Genomic DNA, 26,432 nt, shown 5'->3' on the forward strand with positions numbered 1-26,432 from the left:
CTTGATTTGGGGATGCAACCCTCGTCATCTTTGATCCCTGGCCATCCTGGCTGAGGCTGATGGGGGTCTGGGTCCAGGAACATCAGGTTAGCCAGCCCAGCTTTACAAATCCCCACACTGGTAGGGGACGACGGAAGCTGTAGCCCAACACAATGGGTGGCGCCGAGGTGAGGAAGGCCAGCCAATTAGGGCACTTCTTGAAGAGAGGCCGGACGCCATTCAAGGAGAGCTTGGCGGAGGGAGGTTGTGGGAGAAGGTTTGAGAGCCATCTATGCCACCCGACTGCCGCTAGGTCCTGGGCATGCTTAGAAACCTCTGAAAAGAAAGATGGCCATTTTCTTGCCCCCATCCAATGCAGCAGACAGAGCAGTGGGCAAGCACACCTGTTTTTGGTGGTGGTTTTTGCCAGTAACATAAATCAGCCTCTTGCAGCCACAGAGATCCACTCTTCATCAGAGGAGCACCTCGCATGACCAAATGAGCATGGAATCAGCCAAATTCAGAAACAACCTAGGAATATGAATGGAACATATCCCTGACTTTTGCTACAACTGTGCCGTGTTCATTCCGAAAATGCCACTGTAGCTGCTGAATGAGAGCATTAATAATCAGAGTGCGGGGGGGGGGGGAGGAGAGAGAGAGAAACCAGGAGTATTAACAAAAGCCTGGGGTCTGAAAGAGCTCTTTGTCTCTCCCTCCCTCCCTCCCTGGTCAATGCCAGCCTTTTGAATGGCTGAGCAGAGCTGAAAGAGAATAAGGAAGGGAAGGAGGGAGGGAGGGGGCCAAAGAGGGTGGTGGTGGAACGGTGGCTCTTGAGGGGACATCTCCTCCTCTGCCAAGCTGCCAGACAGACAAGGGCTCTGGCCTGCCTTCCGAAAGACAGGCATTGTCCCCTTGGCAAAAGCAGCCTGGAAGAAAGAGCCTCCCCCCCCACCCCGCTCTCAGACCCCTAAGAAAGGGGCAGTCCAGGTGTGGAACTGAGGCCGGGCTAGCCCTGCCACAGCCAAGCCAAAGCACCAGGCGAGGGGCGGAGGGGACGGGAGGACATCCACAGGTCACCCTCTTATTCAGACCTGGACGTCTCCTCCAGGTCAAAACGTTTATGATCACACTTCTCAGGCCAGCAGCACCTGAGAGCTCAGTGCTGTTTAAAAACAAAGAGCGGTGTAAACACTGTCTAATCCCGCCCAGCAGCCAAACACAGAAGGGTCACTGTGGGTCATGACTTGTAACAGAATATAACCGCTCTTGCCAGCAAAAGGAAAGCCTTTTGCTCCGTCTCCAGCGGCTGAGGCAAGAGGTCCGATTCCTTCCTACCCGGGAATTCGTCCCCCAGGTAGCCTTCAAAAAACAGGCCGGTCCAGTTTCCTGGGCACAGGAGTCACCATGCTTTAGGGTTACCCGAACCCTTTATTCACTGCCCACAGAGGCTGAATCCAGTGCCATCCCAACCGAACAAAGACCAAGGTCATGAGCCCTGCTGGCTCTCTCCGTTCTTCATTTTCTCACCTTAACCACAACTTCCATGGAGAAGGAAAATGGAAAGGAAAGCAAGGAGCCCAAAGTCAGAGACAGGCTCCCCTGAGCAGCCAGGGCTCCCCAGGAACTGCCTGCCTTTGGGTCTCGTGCTAAGAGAAACACTCAGAGGTTCCCCATGTCCAGCGTGCTCTGTCTATCAAACCGGAAGCATCGCCGGACTCTGGGAGGAGCCAGAATCTGGCCACGAAACAGCAACCAAGAGACCAGCCACCCCCACCCCCCCAGGAACGGAGTACATGGAAGGAGAGGAACAGACCAGCATGCAAACACTTCCCGATCACGTGACGCGTACGTAGGTGAGGCAGTGCAGGAGCATTCGAAACACCCTCACCTTCTCCCGCCAACCCTTTCCTCAAGAATCCATTGTCTTCATTGGGACACAAGAAAGGCATCCCCAGCCAAGCAAATAAAAGTTGTAAGAAGCTTGCCTCCAACCAAAATCAAACAAATAAATAAAATATATAAAAATTCATCCCCCCCCCCTTACACAAGGATGCGTGGACTGAATTCACCTTCATGCCCGTCCCGCGCCTGGAGTCCGGCTGGCACCGAAAGGCCCACGCTCCACCGAAAACCACTCTCTTGCCACCAACGCGACAGAGGCCACATCTCTGAATGCTGAGCTCTCTGTGACTGTAATCCAAGGAGCACCAGAGAGGGAGGGAGGGAGGAATGCAGGCAGTGCCACAGTTAGTTTTGTGGGAGGGGACGACTTGTTTCTGAAATTGGTCTTTAACATGCTCTTCACTTTTGACCCAGCAAAGTCTGGTCTTTCCCAGAAAGCTTCCGGTTCAATGGAACTCCCCCACCCCCCACCCCCCACCCCGGTGGAAGAGATTTTCCAAAAAGCCTAGCATTACTTCAAGGGGGAAAAAATGGAAAGAAGGAACCCAGCCAGAGAAACTTCTAAGAAAACAGCATGATTCACATTGTTAGGCAACTCTGTGGACAGCGTTAGTGCTAGCTATAAACCTTTCTGCAAAGTATTTACCACTGTTTGTTTCGTGGCCCCAGGTTTACCCTTCTACAGAAAAGAGGCAGGAAATGAACACTGTAATGTCCCATTCTGAAAGAGAATTCACTTAGGTAACACTACAAAAACCAACTTAATTTCCCAACTAAACATTTCACCTGGCAGTTCAGAATGAAAAGTGAGGAGAAAAGGAATCTGTTCCAAGGCCAACCCACATGTAGTGAAGCGCCAGAGGAGACAGGAACCAGGACGTTTCTGGGCCCAGGGTCCCCTTAACCTCAGTTAACACAGACCATTCGTTGATTCTAGAGATGGGCACGATTCCCTGGTTCGGCATGGTTCATTTCCTGGCCAAATAGCTGATCCAGAGTTTGGTGCCCTGCCCCAGTCTATGGTCCGCTGCTCGGTCAGTAACAACTACATTCGGATATTTCAGAACTGTTCACAACTGCAAGTAAAGCACACAACAAACAGACTTGATTGAAAGGCCCTGTCACGGAGCCCTCTTGCCCAGCAAGGACACGGTGGTGTCCGGCTTGTATCCCCTTTCCAATATTATACCTACAACCTCTGAGACAATGTTGTCAAGACTCCAGCATCCATGAGCCTATTACCGAGGCCAAGGACGGGGATAAGGGGAAGGCGGATGCATCAACCTCCGGAGGGCCACAGGAGGCCAAGCCCTGCTCCAGACGGTCCAGCACCCAGCGAAGCTGGACCTTCCACAGCATGTCTCAGTGTGATCTACAGCACTGGTTCTTAACCTTGGGTGACTCAGGAGTTTTGGACTGCAACTCCCAGAAGCCTTCACTACCAACTGTGCTGGCTGGGGTTTCTGGGAGTTGCAGTTCAAAAACATCAGAGTAACAAAGGTTAAGAACCACTGATCTACAGGGCTGAGCAAAGTACAGCCCTCCAGAGGTCTTTGGCCACCCCCACCCCACCCCCGCAAAGCCCCAGGCGAGGCATGCTGGGAACTGCAGTCTGATCACCTCCGGCAGGCCACCTTCTCCCCACCCTGGTCTGCAGCGCGCCCGAAAGCACAGCTCTCAAAATGCTGCCTGTCCCAAGAGAGGCCCCACTGGATCACTTTCCTTTCCGGCTAAGTCACCGGAAAACCTCCTGGGAGACGGATGCACTCCTGGGAGGATCATGCCTGGAAGGAAGTCATGTGACCTTGCAGCCGCTGATTCAGGGATCAAGTCACCAAAGTTGCAGTTTGAGACCAGCGTGTCCAAAACGACAGAAAGGCACCTCAAGAAAAGCAATTCATTCCATTTTTAAATGGTGCAATTGTTAACATGAGGGACCAAGACTGCTTGCTGTCCTTCCTCTCTCAGAATGAGGTCATCTAAACCGAGGGAGGGAGGGAGGGGAAAGGAGCCACAGCTTTTCTTCTCAAAGGCAATATTTGCAACACAGTTCAAACTCTAGGGGCCGCGTTCCAGCTTTACCGTTCAGCTGCAAGCAAGTATAAAAATGTCCAAACAGAGGGAGGAAAGCTTTTGTGCTCGAAACCCATGACGATAATGAATCAAGGAAGAAGTTTTGCAAGCTGCTATCTTTTCCCAAGGCCAGAGAATGAGCATTTTAAGGCAAGACTTACTACCACTGATACTGCCCTAAACAGTAAGGTATGGGGAAAACGCTGACAATGACCACATGACATTCACCAATTAAAAGCTACAACCAAAAAGACACCCCTTTAATGACCAGGAACATCCTCCCTAGGTGGTACTAAAAAGCCTGAGATCTTAAAACCGAGGAGAGGGAGAGACTCAGCAATGACTGCCTTGCCCAAGGAACAGCCCCGCCTGATTCAGACACGGAGCCACGCCAGATTTCAGGAAGCTCCACCATGGTTTGGCATAGCCTCCAAAGGGATGGTCCACAGCTACCGCTGCAGTGCTTCCATCTCTGGAGGTGGCTGCCGTACAAGACAGACCGGGGTGGACTCAGGAACTGCCAGGGAGACCCTAAGATGCCAACAGCAGAGGCACAGCCCCAAATAAGGGCTCTTCAGTTGCACGCTGGCCCTGTTTTGAGTTCCAGGTCTCGGCTGCTGCGCTTGGAGCAATGAACGGCCGAAACTCCCATGCCTGGCAAAGACATCACCCACCCATTTTCAAGCACTGAACGTTTTGAAAGGAAACCCAAAGGGCTTCAGCAAAGATCCAAGCCCTGAACGTCTCGGAAGGAACTGGAGCAGATAGCGCAACGAGCCAACGTTCTCCCTGACACCCAAGGCTCAATACAAATTCAATCACGTTTGCCCTTTCATCCTACCAAATGTGCTGATGGACAGAGATGGGATAAAGAGATGGTGGCTGCCTTATGATGATCAACAGAATATTGTGAAGAAAGAAAACTAAGCTTAAGAGACACAGCCCAGGTCTCTCTCTGTATATTAATGTCCACCCAAAAGGAAACCACGGTCCATCAGAAAAGACTGGCTGCCTTGCAACTTTGATACAGCAAGATACCTCTACTGAAATAAATAAGCAGCACCCACTGCCCACAGTGCCAACCTGAGAGCTGGACAGATAAGGCCCTCCCTAAATGCTGCCCCTTCTTGTTGCTCAAGCCTACTTCCCACTGAATACAACAACACTGTCTCCTTAGGTGACCGCAGACGTTTCATCTGTTTGTATTTATTAAATAGGCATGTCTAGCCTTTTCTTGTTTTGACCGGCATATGTGTGTCACGCTTGTGAAGAAGAAAGAAAAACACAGATGACATACCATCGAATCCATGTCATCTCCAACCAGGAACCTCGGTTTAGTTTATAATCACGGTTGGCCAGTGCACTCCTGCATCGCTTCTCCCACTCAGGGTGTTGACAGCTTAGCCTGACATCTGAACCCAAGATTACATTTATTGCCTCTTATCCTTTAGACTCACCTTTAAAATCAGGGCTTGCTGCTGACTTACAGATATTGGATTGTTTTGGTGCAACAAGCCACCCTGCGAACCCTGGGATCACAGAACATGCAAAATGACCTTGTGCCCAGTTTATTTACTTGCCTGCACGTGAAGCAACATGAGACCCAGCACGGCACCTCCATATGGTGGCCTGAAACATCGCGACACCTCAATGGCATCCTTTTATTTGCAGTCTATTTGCACAGAGGACGGCTGTGAGAAGGAGGAGCCCATTTATAGAGGTTCTCACTAATTATGCACTTTAATCCTAGGAATTCAGTTGGCTCTGAACGTTTAGGCACATTGTTGGGAAAAGGTTAGCCTCCTAACCTTTAGTCTTGGTCTTTCCTAGCTTCACACTGACTCAGGTGGGATGAGAGGATGGTGTCAGCAAAATTTGGAGCATCTTTGAATGGGTACTTTTAAAATATGCCCCTACCCTTTGCTTATAAGACCGCAACACATAACACATAATGAGCACTGCTGTAAGGGATTCCATAGGGCCATTTCCTTAACTATCAAGACACTGACCCACATCCTTCAGGATTCTGCGTGCAACGTCCTGCTGATTCACACCATATCACTGAGATCAACAGCTCCTGAAGTTGGCATCCAGACTTCTCTCACCTGTATTCCATTTAAAAAAAAAAGAAAGAGCCACTGCCATTGAAGGCAACAACAGTCACTAGGACTGTGAGAAAAAAATTACCCATCTCTCAAGAACTACATTTCTACAAGCTTTCCCTGCTCACCTGTCTGACAGCATGCTTGTTTCCACAACACCCTCATGAAAGCCAGCCTGTGTGAAAGCATTCATTAGTGCCAGGGCCATTATTTTTACGCTTCTCTCTCCTTCCAGCTTCCTTCCTCATTTTCACACAGGGACTTTCCATTCCCACCCCCTGCAGACTCTGCTGCTGGCAGGTTCATTCATAACTCAAATCCATTCTGCCTGCTTCAACATAAATAAAGGCACAGGAATAAAGATTCTAGGCTGCAAACGCTTCAGAGCTGGAACTTAGAGTGGGGAGGAAAGGTCCGCCATTGCTCATCCTGGAGTGAGAGGGCCAGAGTTTCCTCCTGGAAGGCATGGTGCTCCCTCGGGCAGAAGCCAAAACAAACAAACAAACAAAAACCAGGCAGCTGCCTTTTGGATGGCTGTAAAGTTCATACGACTTGTTCCTCCCAAAGAGAGAGAGCGCAGGATTTTGAAGAACCCAAACCATGTGATAGGGATACAGGTTCCTTATGCACTAAAAGTGATATTCAGAATGGAGACACATCATCAACTAAAATCAAAATACTCCAAGGTAAATCATCTCTCTGATGTCATCATAGCCTATATTCCTTTAATACCTCAGGAGCGCTGACTTGCTCACTCTCCCCTTCCTTATCAAGTCATTGCTGTTAAAAATCTAAGCAGGTTCAGTCGTGGGAAACACCTCTGCAGATCTGCCGGGGGTGGTGGGGATGGGGGTGTCCCCTGACAACCACCTACCATTTCTGTAAGTCACCACAAAGGGGCCCAGACTGCTTTCCTTCCTACAGCCCACTCAGGGAGGACAGCAGGGGAAACAGACTTACTGCTTTCAAAGACATTCCCAAAGGGAATACTTGCCAGCTTTCCAAACCAAACTAAGCTAGTTTTCACTGATGCTGAAAAATTAAAATATGCTTTCAGTATTCACAGGAAAAACATACGATTTGGGGAACTCCGCCTCTTCAAGTGCATGCCACCCTTCAAGGTGAGACAGACACGGAAGGGTTTCATTCCAGAGATAGAGTTCAAAGTGGTGTCAGAAAATCTAGAAAAGGAATTTCAGAGAAGCAACCAGAACAAGAGCAGAAAATATGTGACGCAGGTCCATCTAGCTCAGAGGTTCCCCACCTTGGGATCCCCAGATGTTCTTGAACTACAACTCCCAGACACCCTGGCTAGCACAGGTAGTGGAGAAGGCATCTGGTAGTTTTAAGTCCACAAACATCTGGGGGACCCAAGATTTAGAACCACTGGTCTAGCTACTTAGGCAAACCACTCTGAACTGAGAAAACCTCATGCTGGCAGACACACGGGAAGTGCCAGTTTACATGGTCCTATTATAGTTTAAAAGTCTCCATCTAGTAGAATTTATCCAGGAATACCAGAGGACTGTGGGAGTCAGCCCTGAACCACGGAAGAAGCTGTGGAGTTCCCTGATATTAACTACTTAGGAGGGTGACCGCCTGTATCCTCAGCTGAAGTTCAGCCAAGCAACCAAAAAGACATGACAGATTTTGAGGGGCTTTCCAGCGCCTCCCAAAACTGACAGCAAGAAAACAAGAGAACTCTAAAAAACACCACCACCAGGTTCCCCTGTAAATATCTCACAGCTGCTCCCATCTGTCCTTAAGACCACGGGAGGCACACCTTCCATTTGAGAACATGAAGTCAACCTTGCTGACAAAGGGAAACCAGGCCTCCTGGCCACCATCCACACCCTCAGGCACCCGTCCAGAGGCTGAGATTTTTCTCCACTTCATAGCATATCTGGCTGCTCCAAGTTACAGTCAGTGACGTCTTCACCGGTTTTCAATGGAAACCTCTCCCATGCACCTTCTTTTTGCCCAGTTGAGGATGCAGGACTAGATGGGAAAGTTAAGACATACTGTTTCCCCTCTTACTTTCTTTTGGGTATCATGCTTTTTCTCTCTCTCTCTCTCTCTCTCTCTCTCTCTCTCTCTCTCTCTCTCTCTCTCTCTCTCTCTCTCTCTCTCACACACACACACACACACACACACACACACACACACACACACACACACACACACACACACACACACACACACACACACACTTCCAGTTTCCCAAGAAAGTGCATCCTGGCAAGTGTGACATTTCCACCTAACCTTTTGCTTTCACTCCGAGCAGGCCTTTCCCCCCCCTCCTCCCCCCTCCCCAGAATTTGCTTGACAACTTCCATCACCACGTTGGCAGGAGCTCCATCCCAACAACTGGGAAGCCACAAGCGACCCAACGCTTGCTTCGACATAACTCAAAACGGTCCACTGGCATACACATCAATCCTATTCAGACAGCAAACCTAAGTGGGATGATGGCTTTACTCTTGGGGACACAAGGAATCACAATCGTTGTGACAGAAGCCAACCCCTGCAGTGGCTGGCCCTTTTGGCCAGTGACAACACCCAGCTTGCCAATAACCAGGGTCTGGCCACCCGAACCGCCCTGTGCCATCTTTAGAGACAGAACACAAGAACAACACCAGAGACACGCGTGCCCCTCGACCCCACCCCACCCTCTCTGCCTGGGGGTGCTCTTCCTTATCTCAGCCCTCCGCCGCTCCCTTATATGTGAAATAAAATTCTGATTCATGTGAAATCAAAAGGGGACAATCCCCTTGACAGACACTCGCTCTGCCCCTGCTCCCTACACAGAGAAAACAACATTCTTGTGCCAAGCCTGAATGCCAGTGGATACAACAAGGTTCACCCCACTCACCCCAAAAACCAATAGAGTTAGGGGAAACTTCCGTTCCTTACAAACCAAAAAGAGAATGAAACTGAGGCACTGGACACACAGGAACACACAAAATGCTCTTCCGGGAATGGCACATCTATTCACACAGGTGCGCATGGGGGCAGGGGGCTCCTTCCTGAACCTTTCTTTTAAAAGGACTATACTGTACTATGCAATACTCTAGACGTTTCAGACAAAAGTCTGGAGGGTGCAGAAGCATCGACTCCCCCCTTCGCACAGTCATCTCTCTTCTCATTCCTACACGGATGTGCCGCCAGGCACTATAACTTCCATCTGCCTCCATCAGCATCCCCCACCCCCGGTAAAGGGATTATGGGAGTTGTAGTTCGATGCACCTGGGAGGTGCCTGGTGGCTACTCACTTGGACATCCATCCCAAAGAGAAAAAGCTTGGCCTCTCTTGCTGCAGCCCCCCCTTTCCTGCCCAAAGCACCCTCCATCTTTTTGGACTACAACTCCCAGAAACCCCGGGGAGTACCCCAACTTACAACATAAGGGGATGCCCCCCTGCCCCCCCCCCACAGCCCCCATTCCGGTGGGTCCAGCGGGCACCTTTCTCCGCCCCCAAGGCGAGGGATGACGCCTCCGTGCTCCCGTGTGATGCTTGAACATGCCAAGGCCGGCTCCGCTTTTTGTCTCTCCCGAGTCCACACGTTTCTCTCCCCCTCCCTCCCCCCGGGGGTACACGGGTCCAGCCCCACTCGTGTGAAAGGATACTGCTGGGGCTGGAGAGCCCGGATCCCGGCAGGGTGAGGAGGCGGAGGCGGCGGCGGAGGAGGAGGAGGGCCCGGCGGAGGGACCGTCCCTGAAGCCGTTGCCGGTGCGGCAGTCGGAGGCGCCGGTGCTGGAGGCGCCCCGGCCGCGGGGCCCGGGGAAGGACCCGGGGGCGCCGCAGGAGGGGGAGGGAGAGGCGGCTGCTGCGGCGGCGGCGGCGGCGGCTGGTGGGGCCCGCCGGCCCCGGAAGGGGTGGCTGCTGCTGCTGCTGCCGCCGTTGCCCCCGCCGCCGCTGCTGCTGCTGCCCCGGTCCCCGCCGTCCCCGCCGCGGCTCCTCCGGCCCCGGCCGCCGCCGCCGCCGCCACCGCTGCCGCCGCGCCGGGCTTGAGGGCCGCCTTCTGCGGGAAGCTCATGGCCAAGCGGAGCCACCACCAGGCCGGCGGGGCGGCCGCGAGGGGCGGCGGGGAGCGGCGGGGCGGCGGCGGCGGCGGCGGGGGCAGCCCGGCGGGCCAGCACCCCCGGCCGGTCTCCGTGACAACGCGGCCGGCCTGCTCCTCCCCCCCCGGCTCCCCCCCCGCCTCCTCCTCCCTCCTCCCTCCTCCTCCTCCCGGCCCGGCCTCCGCCGCCGCCGCCGCCGCCTCCTCAGGCCGAGCGAGCCCGGGGCCCGTCAAGCCGCGCTGCCGCTCATGAGGGCCGCCTCCGCCGGCGGGTCTCGGCACCTCCGGACCCCGTGAAGCGGCTCCTCAGAGTCAGGCGTCTCTCGGGCGGGCGATGCCGGCGGATTCTCCTCACGGACGGAGCGGAGCATCCAACATGGCGCTGGCGGCCGCCTCCAGCAGTCCGGCAGGACGACGACGGACGAACGAACGACGACAGTTTCGGGCGTTCGGCTCTTCGGCAACCTCCGGAAGCGCTCGCCACCAGCCGGACTCCAGGAAGCCGGAGAAGGTTGTGGGGGGGGGGAGGAACCTGCTCGCGCCACGGCCAAGGCGCACGCGCCGCCCGCCCTCCTGCGCCTTGCCTCTCGCTTTCGGGCGAGCTCGGGGATTTCCGTCGGAGGCGAACGAGCGGCTGCCGTTCGTCCTCGCCTGCCCGGAGCGCCCGCTCCCTCGGTTTCTTCCTTGGCTCCGCCTCCTCGTTCCGAGAGGCTTCGGCTCTTCAGAAGAGCTCGGAAACTCCGCCCAGAGCCGACCAAGGAGAGGAAAGCCCATGGCCCTAAGAAGCGTGCCTTATCGTTACTGTTATTGTTAGCATAAATTACTAGCAACAATAATTAATGATAACAAACCTTTTTTTAAACTTAAGTGTTTATTGTCATTACTTTTATTCCCGCTAAAGCCAAGGAAGCTGGCTTCTGAGGGAGTCTGCATAATATGGGGGTGCAAGGATGATGTGCCTCCTCTTTTTTTAAAAAAAGTTTATGATCAGCTGATAAGTATCCCGAGAGCGTCCCTATTGATCCCTGACATGGAGCAGATTGCATTTGGCATCAGTGTGTGAGTGGAATGCACAACTGGGGTGACTGGTCAAGCCCAGGAAGCTCACCGGAGCTGGGCGGGGGTGTACAGATTGTGCCGTTTTCTTTCTCGCCCAAAAAGTGCCGGCGGGTGACCTTTGGCTTTGCTGGAGGCGCTGAGCCCGCCACCCACGTGGCCCGCGGTGAAGCCTCTCTCGTGGCCTGCCAAAAGCCCACGGAGGTCAAAGGGGCTCCCAATTCCCCCTTCGGGCCAACGCCCTCACACCCTTTGGGGCCAGTTAGTCACGGCGCAGACCCACAGGCATGGAAAACAACACACTGACACACACCCTACACACACAGGCAGAGAAGGCCATTTTCCTGATCATTTCAATGTCCTTTTTTCTTTCTTTTTTTTTTTTTGCAAAGGAAAACTGGTCAGGGGGCTGACATCCTCTTCCCCGCAAAAGCTATGCTATGTGTCAGGGCTTCTGGGATTTGTAGTCAAAAGGCAAGAGATCTCTGCACCCTTCCAGTAGCGAGCGTGTCCAGGGCGATGGGGACAGAGCCACCCAGAGGGTGCCACCTCCATCCGAGGCCGTGGGAACGCCCTTGGGGTACAGAATGGGTTCCCCCCCCCCCGTGGGTTCACGCACTGTTTGGCCAAAGAGGGAAAGGGCCGGGAGGCCGTCGGAAAGAAATAAGCCTTTGGAGGGATGGCCCTTGGCTGGCCGGGCCCTCTCCCTGGGGCCGCTGATCTAATAAGGGAGAAGGGGGAAAGGCAGTGGACTTTGTGCAGGGATGTGCTGCCACCTGGCTGTCACATCCTTTATCTTTTACTGTATTTATTTACTGGACAGTATTTATTTACCTTTTTAATGCCACAGAGGCTGCCAGCCATCTGGGAAGGAAATCTTCTGCCCCAGAGGCCTCCATCCTTTATCCCCTAAATTTGAAGCAGGCAAGGATGAGGGGATACCAAAACAGGGCACCCTCTGGACGCCCTCAGAGGCACTCATGCTTTCCTCAAAACATGCTACACACATTTTACACGCCTGCTTAGTAGAAAGCACACACGGCCCACAGAAAAGGGAGGGAAGCCAGCATCCACCATTCTCTTTCGCCCCACCCCAAAAATCCAAACAAAAATTCTCATGTTCGTGGGTCTTTTATTTATTGCACTCACAAAATCCACGAAATAACTGTCAAGGAGCATAAGGCAGCTCCAGCTTCCTTAGGGCGAACAAAAAAAAAAGTTCAAGCTGGCTTTGAGAACGACTACAGCGCACGGTTACGTATCCTCCGTTCTATTGTATGGTACCCAATCACAGACATCAATCAGCCTAGGTGCCTTTCTTTTTTTAAATGAAGCTTTTGGAATGTAGAATCATTTGGAGTTTCTCTGATGCAGGTGAGCGGCACAGAGATCTTAAGCAAATGAATGGCAAAATCATAAAACAGATATAAAAATGCTGGAAGCTAGAACTCTCAGGTCACATCATGAGAAACGAGGCAGGTTCCAGCTGTCACCTGAGGGACAACAAACGAGGGAAAGCAGCGCAGAAAGGCCGAGCGAGCGAGCGAGCGAGCGATCCATAAAACCCCTGCTCTGGTCTGCGGTCTGCGAGGAGGCCACTTCAAGAGGGCCGGCCAAGCGGCGTCCACAGGGACAGATTGATGCCGATGGCTGCAGGAAGGCGGTTCGGTTCCTTTCGATAAACAGGCTCCGGTTCAAAAGCCGCTGCCGAGCCACCAAGCGCAGCCGCCTCTGCTTGGCCCACCTGGAAGGTTGCTGGAAAAACCGGAAAGAAGTCCTGAACCATCCTCACTCCCTTTGAAGCCCAGAACTGGTTAAATGGTGAATCCCGGGACGTGAGTCCTGAAGCGCGGTGTCCAAGGGCTTGGCAAAAGACAGCTTTCCCCACCACCACCACCACCACCACCTCCCTGGAAAGGAGGCCAACCAGGCCTGGGAGGAAGCAGACGCAGAACACACCAAAAATCTGGCAGAAACCCCGTTGTAGGAAAGCCAATACAAACTTTTAATTTAAACATTGCGATTGTCCCAGAACACGGGGAGGCGATGCTAAAGAGCCCACGCTCCTCCCCCCCACTTCCCTCAACCCCACCCGTAAGGATGATGACAAGATTCTTCCTCTGAGATCTTCCTTTGCAGCAAGAGGTTCCAAGCCCTTCCCCGTTCAGTGGCGCCGGTCAAACGCTGGGCTTAACACACACCTCGGGAGGATTACAAAGCCCCCTCCGGGGTGGAGGGCATGCAGCTCCATTTCTCTCCTTTGGGGCTTTGGAGGGGGGAGCCATGTTCTACAGGGTGTTCCCCCCCCCACAATCAGAAACACAGCAGCACATCTTGAAGCGATCAGCCCCTGTTCCTGTTGGCTCCAAGGACCAAGCGCAGGCTGCACAGCTGGAAAAAATCTGTCTCCGTGCAGGGAGGAACCCAAAAGGGGGAGATGAGGGAGGGGAAGGAACCCTAAGCATCACACATGGCGCTGGTGGGAAGGGGGGGCCTCTGGCCTTTGGGGCACCTCCCCAGGCTCCCTTCCCATAGGCAGGCACCTCTACAGGACAGGGCACGGTCCAGGATAACGGAGAGAATGGAACCGAACCACAGCTGGCGCTCAGGGCTTGAACCCACACAATAGAGGGAAGGCAGCCTTCAAAGACCTCCAGGAGGAAAGAAGCTGGAGGGAAGTAAGACCGAAGTCTAAATCCAACTGTTAATCCCCAACCAGAGCAGACCCATAGATTCAACAGAACCAAGATAAATGTTGACTCCCTTCAGTTCGCAGCGACTCCACGGGTCTACTCTGGTTGGGAACCACAACCAGGTTCAGGCCGTAGGGGTCCTGAGCCCACGAGGGAGCCATTTCAGCTGCCCCAACATGATCCATTATCCACTCAGTTCATGCTTTCTGTTCCTTCTGGGGAAGGAAAGGTCTAGCCCACCTCCTTTTGACAGATTCCAACTCCCATCATCCCCAACTTCCCAGCAACGCCAGCTGGAACAGATGACAGCCGGAGAGCCAACCCCCTCGGGAGGGTTCATCCATGGCTCGTGTTATGAAGTGGGGGTTCCATCCAGAGGGAAAGCAGGCGTGTGAGGGTGGCATTGGGTCCCCGGCCTCCAGGAATCGCAGCTCTGCCTCGGGGCCCCCCTCAACTCTGTGGTCTAACTGCATTGCTTCAAAAGCCGGTGTGCATGCGCACACACTCCTCCAGTCCTTGAGGCACTCGCGAGACCGGGAGGCCCAGTGTAGAGGAAGAGGACTGATAGGTTTCTGCTCCTCCAGAACAGCTGGCATCATCATCATCATCATCGTCGTCGTCGTCATGGACTCCAGGGGCTCTTGGTCTCCGCTCAGCTCCAGCTCCCTCTCGTGGAGAGTGCGAGGGGCGAAAGAGGAAAAAGAGCCGCCGGCCGGCCGTGGTTCTTCCCACTCCACGGAGCCCCACCATGGAAGCCAGCATTTCAGGGTCATCCGCACAGCTTCGGGGGGTCGTCTCGCCTCCGAAACATGCCTGACGACAGCGACAGACTCCATGGCTAAAAGACTTGCCAGGGGTGGGAATGAAGCTCTTAAAGATTCCACAGGCAATTTCTTCTCCCCTTTCGAAATCCACCCAATTAAGGCCACAAGGTGAAACTTCATCAGGGACTGGGGTGGATCAGACACCGCACTTGGGGACAGAGGGGCTGCTGGTGGAACGAGGAGGGCCTGGCCTTACGCCACCCAGAAAGAGCATCGCGAACACTCGCCGGGACGTCGCCAGGAGGCGGCCCTCTCTCTTCAGTGATCCTGGAGCCGAAGACGTGGGCGTCGTGCCCTTGACCCAGAACAGCCTCCCCCTGCAGAAGAAGCAGAGGCCGCAGACGTCGGACGTCCCTGACCCCCTCTGCCGCCCCATGGAAGAGCATACGCCGCGAAGGTGAAGCTGGCTGGTGGGACACCCGTCATGCAGCAGCAACAACAACGTCCCCTCTTGGGATGGATGCAGTATCCCACCAGGTGGGTCGTCTTCCGGGCAGGAGAGGCAGCAGGAGAGGCATCACCACCCGGGGGAAGGGCACCGAGGACAGGCCGGCGGTTGAGGGCCACCAGGGGAGGCCCTGGTGATACGGGTGAGCCTCCCAAGCCAAGTCAGGTCTTTTCGAGGGAGACACCCCACCCCACCCCCCCTGTTTCCAAGCCTTGCTCTAGGATGCTACCAACCGATGTGGGCTGGAGGAGTTGTCCTCATCATCCTCGCCTGAGGAACAGAGCTCAGGAACACTGATTCTTCGCACAAAAAGTCCCATAATCCCCCAGATGAACTGTGGAAAACTTAAGTCTAAGTAATCGTGCCAGATGGCAGTTAAAAAGCCAAGCAAGTTTCAGGGACTCTTGTCAGTCCGTCTTCCCACTGAAGGGATACCAAAAGGAGTGTGCTTTCTAACGTTTGGGCGGTGCTGCTGCTGGTCGGAGAGAAGAAGACGGACCCCCCCCCCTTGAGTCCCACCCTTTGGATGTAAGGCCAAGCCTCTTGACCCACATAGTTACTCGAAGAAAAAAAGTAATAAATATAACAATCTGTTCGGTTTATAGATATAATTCTAGATATAAAAACCTCAATACATTTTCCCTGAAATCTCCAGTGTTCTGCAAGATTTAAAAACAAACAAAACAAAACAAGTTTTGGTGCATTGATGTTTGTGTGACACCAGCCAAAGGCGGGCGTTCTGTGTCTACAGAGAGGGGTGGCGTGGGTACAGTTGGCGCAGAGTCGGTTTTCTGGGTGGTTCTCCCTTTGAGCGAGGAAAACAACATGGAGAGGAGAGCTGCTTAAGGCTGGGCCAGACACGAGTCCCCTGGCCCTGCACCACCGCGTGAAGATCAGTCAGCACAGCTTAAAACGGACCCTGACTTGCCTGTGCAAAAGGAATTCTGTGTCCAGGTGAGGGGGAAAAAAATATGCAGGAGAAAATGAAGGAAACCTACCCAGGCAGTTCACGAGGGAATTGAGAGGGCTTTTTCACAGTGGATGAAAAATCAGGCGCTTTGGAGCCACGGAGACGGCTCTCTGCTGAACAACGGCGGGGCCGCTCCGTAAGCAGAACGCTTCCCGAAACGAGGCCCCCGAGTTACCGTTTGCTTCTTGGAAGGAGGAAGGCTAAAATGTGCCTCTCCCAGGCTCGGGTTTCCCCTTCCCGTGTTCTTGCTCCCTTTTTGAATCCTTTGGGGGTCAGGATAAAAGAAAACGTTTATCACCAGACTTCACACTTCTGCAGCGGATTCATCGGGGAGCCCGGCGGGCACTGAAAGTGTTCGGAAAACTCCCTGGAATTGGAGACAGTCCCGATGACTCGGAAGCGAGACGGGCTGTGGGAATCGGTGACCAGTCCCTCGTGGGAGCTCTCGGGGGTCCGGACGGAGCACCACACCTGGGAGGGGACAAATAAAAGAGGCGTGTTTGTGTGAGAGAGAGGGGGTGGGGGGAAAAGGGGGGGAGGAGACAAACTCAGAAGCTTCTTCTTCAGTCTCTGGACGGAGAAAAGAAAACTTAGTTTGGCAGGACTAAAAGAGAGAGAGAGAGAGAGAGAGAGAGAGAGAGAGAGAGAGAGACCCACCCAGAGAAAGAGAAAGCAACCCACTTATAATCAATCGCTGGGACGTCCCTCACTCCAGCTCTGCGTACACTTTTGCGTCATCCTCTCAGCCGAGGAGGGCAACCATCCATTTAGGAACAGCGTGAGGGAGTTACTAAATGATGCAACTCAAGCATTTACTCCAGCCTTAATTTTTTAAGGGGCGTCTCTTCTGGCCTTCCGCCAGGCGAACGTCCTCTCCAGTGAACTCTGCAGGGTCCCCGGGAAGCCTCTGCAATCCTCACGCTTCCTGTCTCTTTACTCTTGTCTCAGGTAAGTTTCCCTCAGGGAAACGTCCCGAGAGTGGAAGCCCCTTCGGGCAGGGAGCGCTCAAGCCTGTTCTTGATGGCATGAGACCTCCAGAGCACGCTTTAAAGAGAGCCTCCTGGGAAATTAAAATGCAAGATGAAATGCTTAAAGAATGTATGATTAAGTGGGCACAAAACATAGGGCATAATATTGATATCGATCAATGGTCGAAGATATGGCAAAATAATATAAAGCTTACAAGATCGGCTAATTTTAAGGAGAATATATACAAGATGTTTTATAGGTGGCATATGACTCCAGAAAAACTGTCAAAGATGTAAACAGATGTAACAAATGTGTGTTGGAAATGTGAAGCACAAGTGGGAAGCTATTATCATATGTGGTGGTCATGTAGAGTAGCGAAACAGTCTTGGAAAAGAGTACATGCTGTGTTGCAACAAATATTGCTTTGTAAGGTGTCATTAACCCCAGAACTGTTTTTACTGAGTATGATACCTGATAACATAGATAAGACAAAGGAATATATAGTTATATACATAGTTACTGCAGCCAGAATTCTCTATGCCAAAAATTGGAAAAGTCCGACGGTACCGAAACAAGAAGATCTTATAGAGAAGATACGGGAAACAGCAGAAATGGACATTTTATCAGAAGTGATGAAGGGCTGTCCTTTACAAAAGGCAACAGAAAGATGGGACTTATTCTACAAATGGACTGAGTCAACAGGCAGCGTATGAAGAGCATATATTGAAATGAGAACTTAAATCTGGAAGGCACAAAATAGTAAAAAGGGTAATTTGGAATTCTGATATGGCAATATGTATAGAATGGACGTTAGTATCTTATTGTTTCTCCTCTTCCCATTTAACCTCAATTCCCCTTTTCCTTTTTGTCACTCCTTGTTAAATAATAATAAATAAAGAGAGAGAGAGAGAGAGAGAGAGAGAGAGAGCCCCCTGGCGCAGGGGCCAAACTGCAGCACTGGAGCCAAAACTCTGCTCGTCAACCATGTCCGCTCCCAGGTAGCAGCCAGCGGGAGGTTCCCTCCGCCCTCAAAACGTACCTGGGCGAAGCCGATGAAGAAGAGCTGGTCGTTGGTGAGGCCGAGCGCCGGCAGGGTCCTCTCGGCTCCGTTCTTCCTCACCCAGTTCTGGTAGGCCTGCGAGGGGAAGGCGTCAGAGAAGGGGTCTTGAGTGGGGGGGAGCAGGCGGGGGGGCAGCCTTCCCAGCCCCCACCTCCATGCCCCCAAGCACCAGCGTGGCCTTCCAGAACACAGCCTTGAGGGGATCCACACGGACGCTCCGCAGCTCAAACCGTGTCCCCCGAGATCTCACCCGATAGGCCGCCTTGAGCCCTCCGTTGTCGGCGATGTTCTCCCCCAAGGTGTGCCTGCCGTTGATGGCCTCCCCGTGGATGCTGTAGTTGCTGTACTGCTCGATCATGCACTCGGCCCGCTGCTTGAAGGCCTCCACCGAGGAGTTCTTCCACCACGGCCGGAGGTTGCCGTCCTTGTCATACTCTCGACCTGAGCAAAGGACCAAGGAGGTCGGGGGGGGCAGGGGGGGACGACCGAGAGAGGAAGCTGTCAGGAAGAGAAGCGCTTCTCCACATCCCATAAGGGCCCCCCACCTGCGAGGGGAGCACCAGGGGGCCAGGAGACAGAAGAGGGGATTTGCTTCTGAAATCATCCCATGCCTTCCTTAGGAAATAGCCGGTGGCAGCCGACAGCAACGAGGAGGAAACATATACCCCCCCAAAAAAATAACACCAGCAGAGAGAAAAAAATAGGAATCCAGAATAGCCACACCAACAGCAGTGAGTGAGAGTTAGAGACGGACAGACACACATACGCAAATGGTTGGAACCCCCCCAAAAAAAACAAATGAAATCAAAGAGAGCTTTAGCCCAAGGGCCACACCAAGCACTGTTCTCTACTGAGAGCAGGGGGGATTTTATTTATTTATTTAAAATATTTTTGCCCCACCTTTCTCCTTAAAAGGACCCAAGAGAGAAACAGAGGGAGAAATCACACCCAGAGGACGGATGGGCACCCATGAGCCTCTAGCAGATGGACTCCAGCTCCCATCATCCTCCACCACTGACTACGGCAGAGAGATCTACTAGCCACTGTAGTCCAACCGCCTCTGGAAGGCCATGGTTTGCCCATCTCTGGCTTAAGAGTGTCAGTCTGGGCCCTTCGCCATCAAGAGAACCCCGAACGGGAAGTTTTGAAGAAGAGGCAAGACTCGTTGATCCAGTTCAGAGAGCTGGAAAATGTTACGGAGAAAAGCAAAGCCTTGAAGCTGGAGGAGAGAAGAGGGGATCGTTCCTCACCTTGATCGTCAAATGCATGAGTCAGTTCGTGGCCGACCACAACGCCAATCCCACCAAAGTTAAGTGCTCTATTTCAGAAGAAGGGAATTTAAAAAGAGAATAGTTAACCAAACCCCTGCCAGTTTTTCGAATCGACCATCCAGTAAGACAAACCCTAAAGATAACCGTCCTCGCCACAGGCCATAAAGGTCTACGTACTAGAGGCAAATAAGAACCAACCCTGCTCGTTTCCATGACACGCTCGTCATCCTCTCCAGAAAAGCATGGGATTGCTTTTCCTCCACATGCACCTCCTTCCCAAGGCGCACTAACAGCCTGGCTTTTGGCAGTCCGTTCCTTGAGCTGCTCTGGCCATGTGTTGAGTTCCTGGGAAGCCGCAGAATGTTCATCAACATTCACCTCCCAAGAGGAAAAAACCCAGCGGTGGATTTTGGGTGCCAGAACAGCTGCAGTGAGAGACCTGGAGGCCCATGGAGGACAGGAAGAAACCTAACTGGGACTAGTTGGATCCAGATCCGAGCAGATGGTTTGGCCCGTCTTACGGTCCCATTTCCAACTTCTTGGGACTACCAGCGTTTCAGAGCAGACAACGCCCTTGTGAGAAACGTCCTCGACGTGACTTCCCTTCATCTTAGCGAAGCTTTCCCTTGCCTCCGGAGCAGCAGCCGGGGCTATGTTGGAGGGGTGAGGAAAAGGAGTAAGCTGTGCTATCGCCCTTCCCTTCCCGGAGCATGAATATCTGAAGACAGGAAAGAAAAAGAAAAAGAAAAAAAGAAGAAGCACTTTTTGTACCTGGGGTAGTTCCGGGTATAGAAGGGAGACTGCAGAATCCCAGCCGGGAAAACGATCACGTTTTTGGTCGGAGAGTAATAAGCATTCACCGTCGGAGGAGTCATGCTCCACCTGCAGGAAAGTGAGCCCCAGAGAGAGAGAGAGAGAGAGAGAGAGAGAGAGGCTGTGACGTGGAGATTAAGCACACACATATACCCGACCAAGGAAGGCCCAAGCCTTCCCCTTTGCCTCTCTGTCTCTCTTGCTCGGCTTAGGATGAGTTTTGATCTTTCACGAAAGGGTTGTGATCGCGCCCCATGCTCTCCCACAGCCTTCAACGGCCACCTCATTCTCCAGCCTGGATCCTTAAACATCCAAAACAGCCCATACCAAACCACCATTTGCGCCAGCCCTGTTCTACAGCACGGAACGGGCCTTTCCGGTCAGAAACAGGCGGGACGTTTTGGAGCGGAAAACCACTTCTCCTCGCTCTGGATCAGGCCAGGGTGGATCTATGTGATGCTTAGACCTCCTGCTGTAGAGGAGGCCCCTCCTCTGCTTTCCAAAATGTCATTGGGAGGAGGGGGAAGGAGGGCCGGCTGCTGCCCTCCATTTTATTTGCACGATGGTCATACCCAGACCCTTTTGATGATGTTAAAAACTCCACTGGGACCTGCCTCCTTGCAGTGCGCCCTCTGTCCTGCAGGGGGCAGCAGGTCACAAGGAAAGCAGAGACCTCCGTCTCAGCCGTTCCCCCGGATCTCTCTCGCTGCCTCCTAACTTGGGAAGTTACTTTTTAAAAAGCAGTTGGTTCCTGTTACTTATAAAAGCTTTTGAAAAGTGGGCTCCCAGTTTTCACCCGATTCATGCCATCCCACCGGCCTCGAAGGAAGGCAGGAAGAACCCTTGGGCCTGATCCACCCCCGAAGGCCACCCCTTTGGTACTTTACAACTTACTGGTCCCGGTTCGGGGGTTTCCGGAGCTGATCCGCAGCCACGCGGGAGGAGAAGTTGATGAACTGCATGACGTTCTCGTAGTAGAGGTCGGGCGTGGCCTCGTACTGCCAAAAAAAAAAAAAGGAAAGGAAAAGCAAAACGGTCAGAATCGGGGTTGTGGGGAAGGGGGGGACGTCTCGGCCGAGGTGGGGCAGCCCCTCCCGAAGCCCCTCCTGCTTCAACTCACATCGTTAAACACTTTGTCCAGCTCTTTGGGGTCCATGATGAACTTGGGGTACCCAATCAAGTCGTAGATGGCGTTGGCTTTCTCTCTGGCGGAATGCCGGGTCTCCTCGTCCATCCACTCCTGCTGGTCCAAGCTCTCCTCAAAAGCCTTCTTGATCTCCCAAATCATCTCCTCGGCCTGGCAAGAAAAGCCTCGTGAAGGAAGCCACCCCCCAGGAGAGGGGAGGTCAGGGAGGGCGGGCGTGCCTGGCAAAGCCACTAGGGTGGGGAAGAGCAGGACACCCCAGAAAGAGGGGCAGTGTGGCACCTGGAGATTCCCAAGCCCCTGCCCTCCAGGGAGCCCCGAAAACCCGTTCAGCAACCATGGGGCGGTCTCTTTATCCTACCCCTGGCCGGCCTACCTCACAGGGTTGTGGTGGTGGTGAGGAGATGAACCCATCAAGATGGGCTCAAGTCCCCGTCCTGCCTCTGCCTCCGAGCGGTCAGCTGCCTGAGGAGGCAGGGGACCCACCAGCAGCCCAGGCTCCTGCCCCGACCGGAGCGCCCCCAGAGGTGAAGGACAAAAGAGAAGTGGCATGGCCAGCCCAGGGATGGGGGGGGGAGGGTTTGGGAGAATGGTGCCTCCTGAGCTACTTTGCATGGAGGGGCCGGGAGTGATTCGGGCCCATCTTGACCCAGTGAGGAGCTCCCCGGAGCGAAGGGGAGGCCGGAGGGAGAGACACAAAGCAGACTCATCCCATCATGGTTGATTTGGGGTGGGGTGGGGCTTTGCTGAGCACAAGAAGCCAGACCGAAAGCATGGTTTGGAGGATCCACACACCCCTGGCCGGGAGGAAAGAATCTCGCCCTCAGGCCCCTCGGGGGAGCGGGGGGGACACACACGCCGTGCAGGGAAAAGGGCCGAGAGTCGGCACTTACGACCGCCTTGCTATCTTCGGCAAACGTGGCCTTCACAAACATCGCGCCCAGAGCAAAACCCAGGTTAATGTCCGTGTCGGTGATGCAGTATTTCCAGCGCGGCAAGCAGGTCTGCGGAAGAACAGGACGGGTGTTTGGAACGTTTTGACCTGCATGGCTCTGGCGGGAGGCGCGCAGCCCCCACCCCTGCGGCAGGTTGCTTCGCCGTCCTCTTCCGACCTCCCCATCCGGCCGTCCCAGGCAGCGAGGCCTCCGCGCGTCTTCTCTCCTCACCTTCTTTGAGCCGTACATGATCTCCATGAACTTCTCCTCTGCATCTTGGAAGCGCTGGTCCAGAAGGGTGGCTCCTTTCCGCACCAGGTGCCAGATCATGTAGTTGTGCAAGATCCTGGAGGGGCGAAGAGAACGGGGAACCCTCAGCCCCTCTCTCCTCCTCTGCTCTGAGCCAGATCACTTGGGGGCGTGGGGGAGTACGGGGGGGGTGCGGAGAGAGACAGAAATGACCAAGAGGCAGGCAGGCCATCCTGCCACTGCTGGGCCCTTGGTTCAAGGTGGGCCCCAACCTTCCCGCTGCCACTGCCGCCGCTCACCGCTTGTCTGTCTGGAGGATGAGGGAGGAGACCTGCTCCAGATACTCTCTGGCATAGACCACCACGGGCTCCGACTCGTTGATCTCCGTGGGGGAGAAGAAGGCCTCGAGGAGGGGCATCCAGTCCACTGCAGGGGCCAGGCTCTTTTGGAGGAGGAGGAGGAGGAGGAGGAGGAGGAGGAGGAAGGCCGGAAAGGAACAGAAACCACACCAAGTCATCTCCTCTCTACCCCAGCCCAAGGGGGCAGCAGGGGTGGGGATCAAGGTAAATGCAAACAGAGAGTGAGCGGGAGTTCTCTGGATATCTCCGAAGCTCCCCCTCCCCAAGAGTCTGCACAGAGAGTCCACCCGGACCCTTTCAGTGATGCCCACACCCCTCTCCGCATAAAACCGAAGACAGCCTGGTGATTCCCTCTCTGCACGCCCCCCCCACATGTCCCGTCACAAAAGTGTGTACGCGCACGGGTCCGGCCCTCTTTCCCTTGCTCACCTTGAGCTCCCCGGCCGTGGTCTTGTGGTAGATGGACTCCTCGTCCCTCCGCTTCTCCTGCGGGATGGTGAGGTTGGCCAGGGAGGTCTCAAAGTCCAGGATCTCTTGCATCTGCTGCCGCGTGGAGGCCTCGTCCCGCCCGCCCACCAGCATCCCCAGCTGGACCATGTAGTCCAGGTAACCGGCAAGCACCTGCGTCGCCCCCCACGGGAAGAAGAGGACGAAGACTCGGGTTAGCAGCCTCGTTTCAGACGCGGGCAAGGGATGCAGCCGACGGGCAGGGAGGGGGGCCGTCCGCCCACACCACGGCCGGGAGGGACAGAAGAGGTCTTCAGGAGAGCCGAGGCTCTGGACAGAAACCCTCCCCCGGTTTTCGCTGACGGGCATCCTGTTGGCCCCGCTCCACGGCCTCAGCCACAGGCTTCTACCTTTAATTTCCCTCCCCCCACATCCCGCCTCCCCCCCCGGTTCCAAGGCTCCCCGGGGTTCCCTTTCCAGCAGGGGAAGCCTTTGGGGTCCCCTCAGGAGGCCTGCGGGCGGAGAGATTCGTGTCCAAGAACCGCCACCACCCCTGGCCCCGGATTCGGTTCAAGAAAATCCCGGCAGGTCCAGGGTCCTGAGCCGGCGTTTGCGGCTGGAGCCGATGCCAGGAGACCTGGCCAAGCTCTCCGGCCTGCTGCCATGAGGAAGGGGCCCGAGACCCCGACCCCCCCTTTCCTTTCCTTTTTCCTTTCCTTTCCTTTCCTTTCCTTTCCTTTCCAGAGCTACATGATCTGTACATGAAACGAGGCTCCAAGCAGGAGCTGAGCATTTTACCTTCTCGTTCTGCGTCTTGTTGAGATAATAGTCTCTGGAAGGGAGGCCCAATCCTGACTGATCCACCTGGGGAAAGAGAAATGGGAACAGAAAGGGAAGAAGCCACAGCACTCAGGCTGAGGAAGGGAGGGGAGAATCGTTGGGCCTTCAAAAGGCAATCCATGAGTCTCCCTGGTCATAAATCCATCCCTCCAATTTCCTGTCAGGTGAACACCGACCTGCGGCTTCTCTCCCCCTCGCGCCCTCTCCCCACAGGCCTGCGCCTGCGAGGGCCTCCTCCACCCACCTGGATGATGTTGCTGCTGGAATTCTTGGAGTTGGCGCCCACATAGATGGAGAAGAACGGGGCGATGTGATGATGGGCGTGGACCTCCAGCAGTGTCTCATTGAAGTCCCTCTCGGTCCAAGAGCCGCTGATGTTCCAGCCACCCAGCTAGAGGAAGGAGGGGAAAGCCACACAAATCAGCGGGCGCATGCACAAAGCAATCAGTCCAGTCCACACAAACACACCCCTCCACTGGTCACCTCAGGAGACAAGCAGACCGTGTCCAAGGGGGGGGGCAAACGACAGCAGAACCCCCCCTGAATCCATGGGCTTTTTTTCCCCAGGAGAACAGAGTCCTCTTTTGCAAGAAACCACCTTCTCTCCTTTCAGGGCTCTTGGTTCTCAAAAGGCGAGTTACTGCACAGCTGCATTTTGCACGAATTACAGAGACTCTTGGGGGGGGTGTTTGGAGAGGGGCCAGGAGAAAGGACCGGGGGGGGGCTGCTTCTCCAGCTCTCATTTTTCAGGCCATGAACGAAGAACTTAGCAAGCACTCTTGACATTCCTAGCAAGAGTGCTTGGAAATTCACACAAGTCCAAACACCGGCTTCCTCTTAGCCTTTCAAGAAGAAGAAGAAAAAACCCGTTTTGCCCACTCTCCGTGGCGCCAAGAGCAACAGGGCTCGGCTCCGAGCAGCGGAGGCCTCATACCTTCTGGATCCGGTCCGTCAGGGGCTTGGCCTTCAGCTCCTCAATCTTGGTCTCGTTCATGCAGGACTGGTAGTAGTGCTGCGCTTTCCGCTCTGCCTCGCTCGACATGACGGCCGTGGTGTTCTCTGCAAGGAAAGGGTTGGGAAGACTCTGCCACGGCTTCTCTAGCCAGAAACCATCTGCCTGTTCCCGGTCTCTCCGGGAGGTCCCTTTTAAAAAAGCAACCGGGCCCCTCAGCCACCACGGACTGGATTGAATGATTTTTAATGTGAAGTGAGCCACTGCCGTCATTCACATAAAACAAGAGCAAAACAAAGTCACAGAGGAGGTTTCGTGGCTCAGTGGAGACGTGAATCTGAACCCGCCCTGACCCTCTACAACCACTCCACCACACTGCCTCTCCCGCGTATGGTCTTCCCAGGCGTAAATCCCACGTTCCCTCTGCAAAGGGTGCTTTGGGCAGCTCAGAATGACAACGCTGAAATATAAACAAAATATGACCTACAAAGAGGACAAGCACCCTTGCAGTTCAGCCACAGTGGATAATAATAATAATAATTTATTGTCATTGTAAGTATATGCACATACAACGAAATTCACAGACACCCTGGATAAAAGCCCAGCTGGTCACCCTGGAGCAGAACCCCTTGGCCTGAATCAGACAAGCACAGAGATACAGACAGACAGAAAGACAGACAGAAAGACAGAGACAGAGAGAGAGAGAGAGAGAGAGAGAGAGAGAGAGAATTGAAGGTCTTTTTTTGGGGGGGGGAGGGCTACAAAGGTCCAGCCTCTGCTGCCCACATTCCTGCTTGCCACGTGGGTTGGCGGGAAGGGGGGGCGGGGAGGGGGGGAAGGGGTTTCCCCTCCTCCCAAGAACACTGGCCAAGCTCCATCAGAAACACTCATTTCCAAACACTCAGCTTCTGAATTTGGGGGGGGGGGGCAAAGGGGGGGAGGGCCTCTGGCTTTTGTGCGCCTTCCTGCCCGGGAGGCAGAACCGGAGGCTCGTTCAGGCTTTCTGCCAGGCAGCTACTGGACTGTCCTTTGGGGAAGGGTCCCAAACTGAGACAAAAGAGAGAAAGAAAAGGAAACAGAGAGAGAGACTTGTGCAGACATACAGGAAGACCAAACATCGCTTGGAAAAGCCAGATAAGGCAAACAAAAGGGCCCCCCTCCCCGTAGCCATGGAGACCCCGCCTGCTCCCCCTCGGCTGGCAGGGAGGAAGGCCAACGGGAGAGCAAACCAGTACCCAACCTGTTGCAGGCAGGGGATGGGGCAGGAGCAGTGCCCACAGAA

The 26,432-nt window shown here is 54.2% G+C and overlaps 2 protein-coding genes across 20 annotated transcripts in view; both read right to left on the reverse strand.

Annotated features, from left to right (window-relative positions):
- The window catches only part of EIF4G3 (eukaryotic translation initiation factor 4 gamma 3), a 58,932-nt gene extending 49,099 nt beyond the window's left edge, over positions 1-9,833 (reverse strand). For all 15 annotated transcript variants that reach the window (XM_072977413.2, XM_072977412.2, XM_072977408.2 and 12 more), the window contains exon 1: positions 9,687-9,833. The gene's annotated coding sequence lies outside the window, so the exon portion shown is untranslated. The remainder of the gene's footprint in view (positions 1-9,686) is intronic.
- Positions 9,834-15,734: 5,901 nt separating this feature from the next.
- ECE1 (endothelin converting enzyme 1) overlaps positions 15,735-26,432 on the reverse strand; it is a 33,425-nt gene continuing 22,727 nt past the window's right edge. For all 5 annotated transcript variants that reach the window (XM_072977417.2, XM_072977414.2, XM_072977415.2 and 2 more), the window contains 14 exons: positions 25,133-25,257; positions 24,443-24,589; positions 24,157-24,222; positions 23,341-23,532; positions 22,852-22,994; positions 22,535-22,649; positions 22,262-22,372; positions 21,345-21,521; positions 21,119-21,222; positions 20,183-20,293; positions 19,391-19,458; positions 18,391-18,581; positions 18,120-18,215; positions 15,735-16,582 (listed from right to left, as the gene is read on the reverse strand). In XM_072977417.2, the coding sequence (XP_072833518.2) occupies positions 16,406-16,582; positions 18,120-18,215; positions 18,391-18,581; positions 19,391-19,458; positions 20,183-20,293; positions 21,119-21,222; positions 21,345-21,521; positions 22,262-22,372; positions 22,535-22,649; positions 22,852-22,994; positions 23,341-23,532; positions 24,157-24,222; positions 24,443-24,589; positions 25,133-25,257 (1,823 nt within the window). In that variant the 3' untranslated portion in view covers positions 15,735-16,405. The remainder of the gene's footprint in view (positions 16,583-18,119; positions 18,216-18,390; positions 18,582-19,390; positions 19,459-20,182; positions 20,294-21,118; positions 21,223-21,344; positions 21,522-22,261; positions 22,373-22,534; positions 22,650-22,851; positions 22,995-23,340; positions 23,533-24,156; positions 24,223-24,442; positions 24,590-25,132; positions 25,258-26,432) is intronic.

Source organism: Pogona vitticeps, chromosome 7 (genome assembly GCF_051106095.1).
Source record: "Pogona vitticeps strain Pit_001003342236 chromosome 7, PviZW2.1, whole genome shotgun sequence".
NCBI classification, from domain to species: domain Eukaryota; kingdom Metazoa; phylum Chordata; class Lepidosauria; order Squamata; family Agamidae; genus Pogona; species Pogona vitticeps.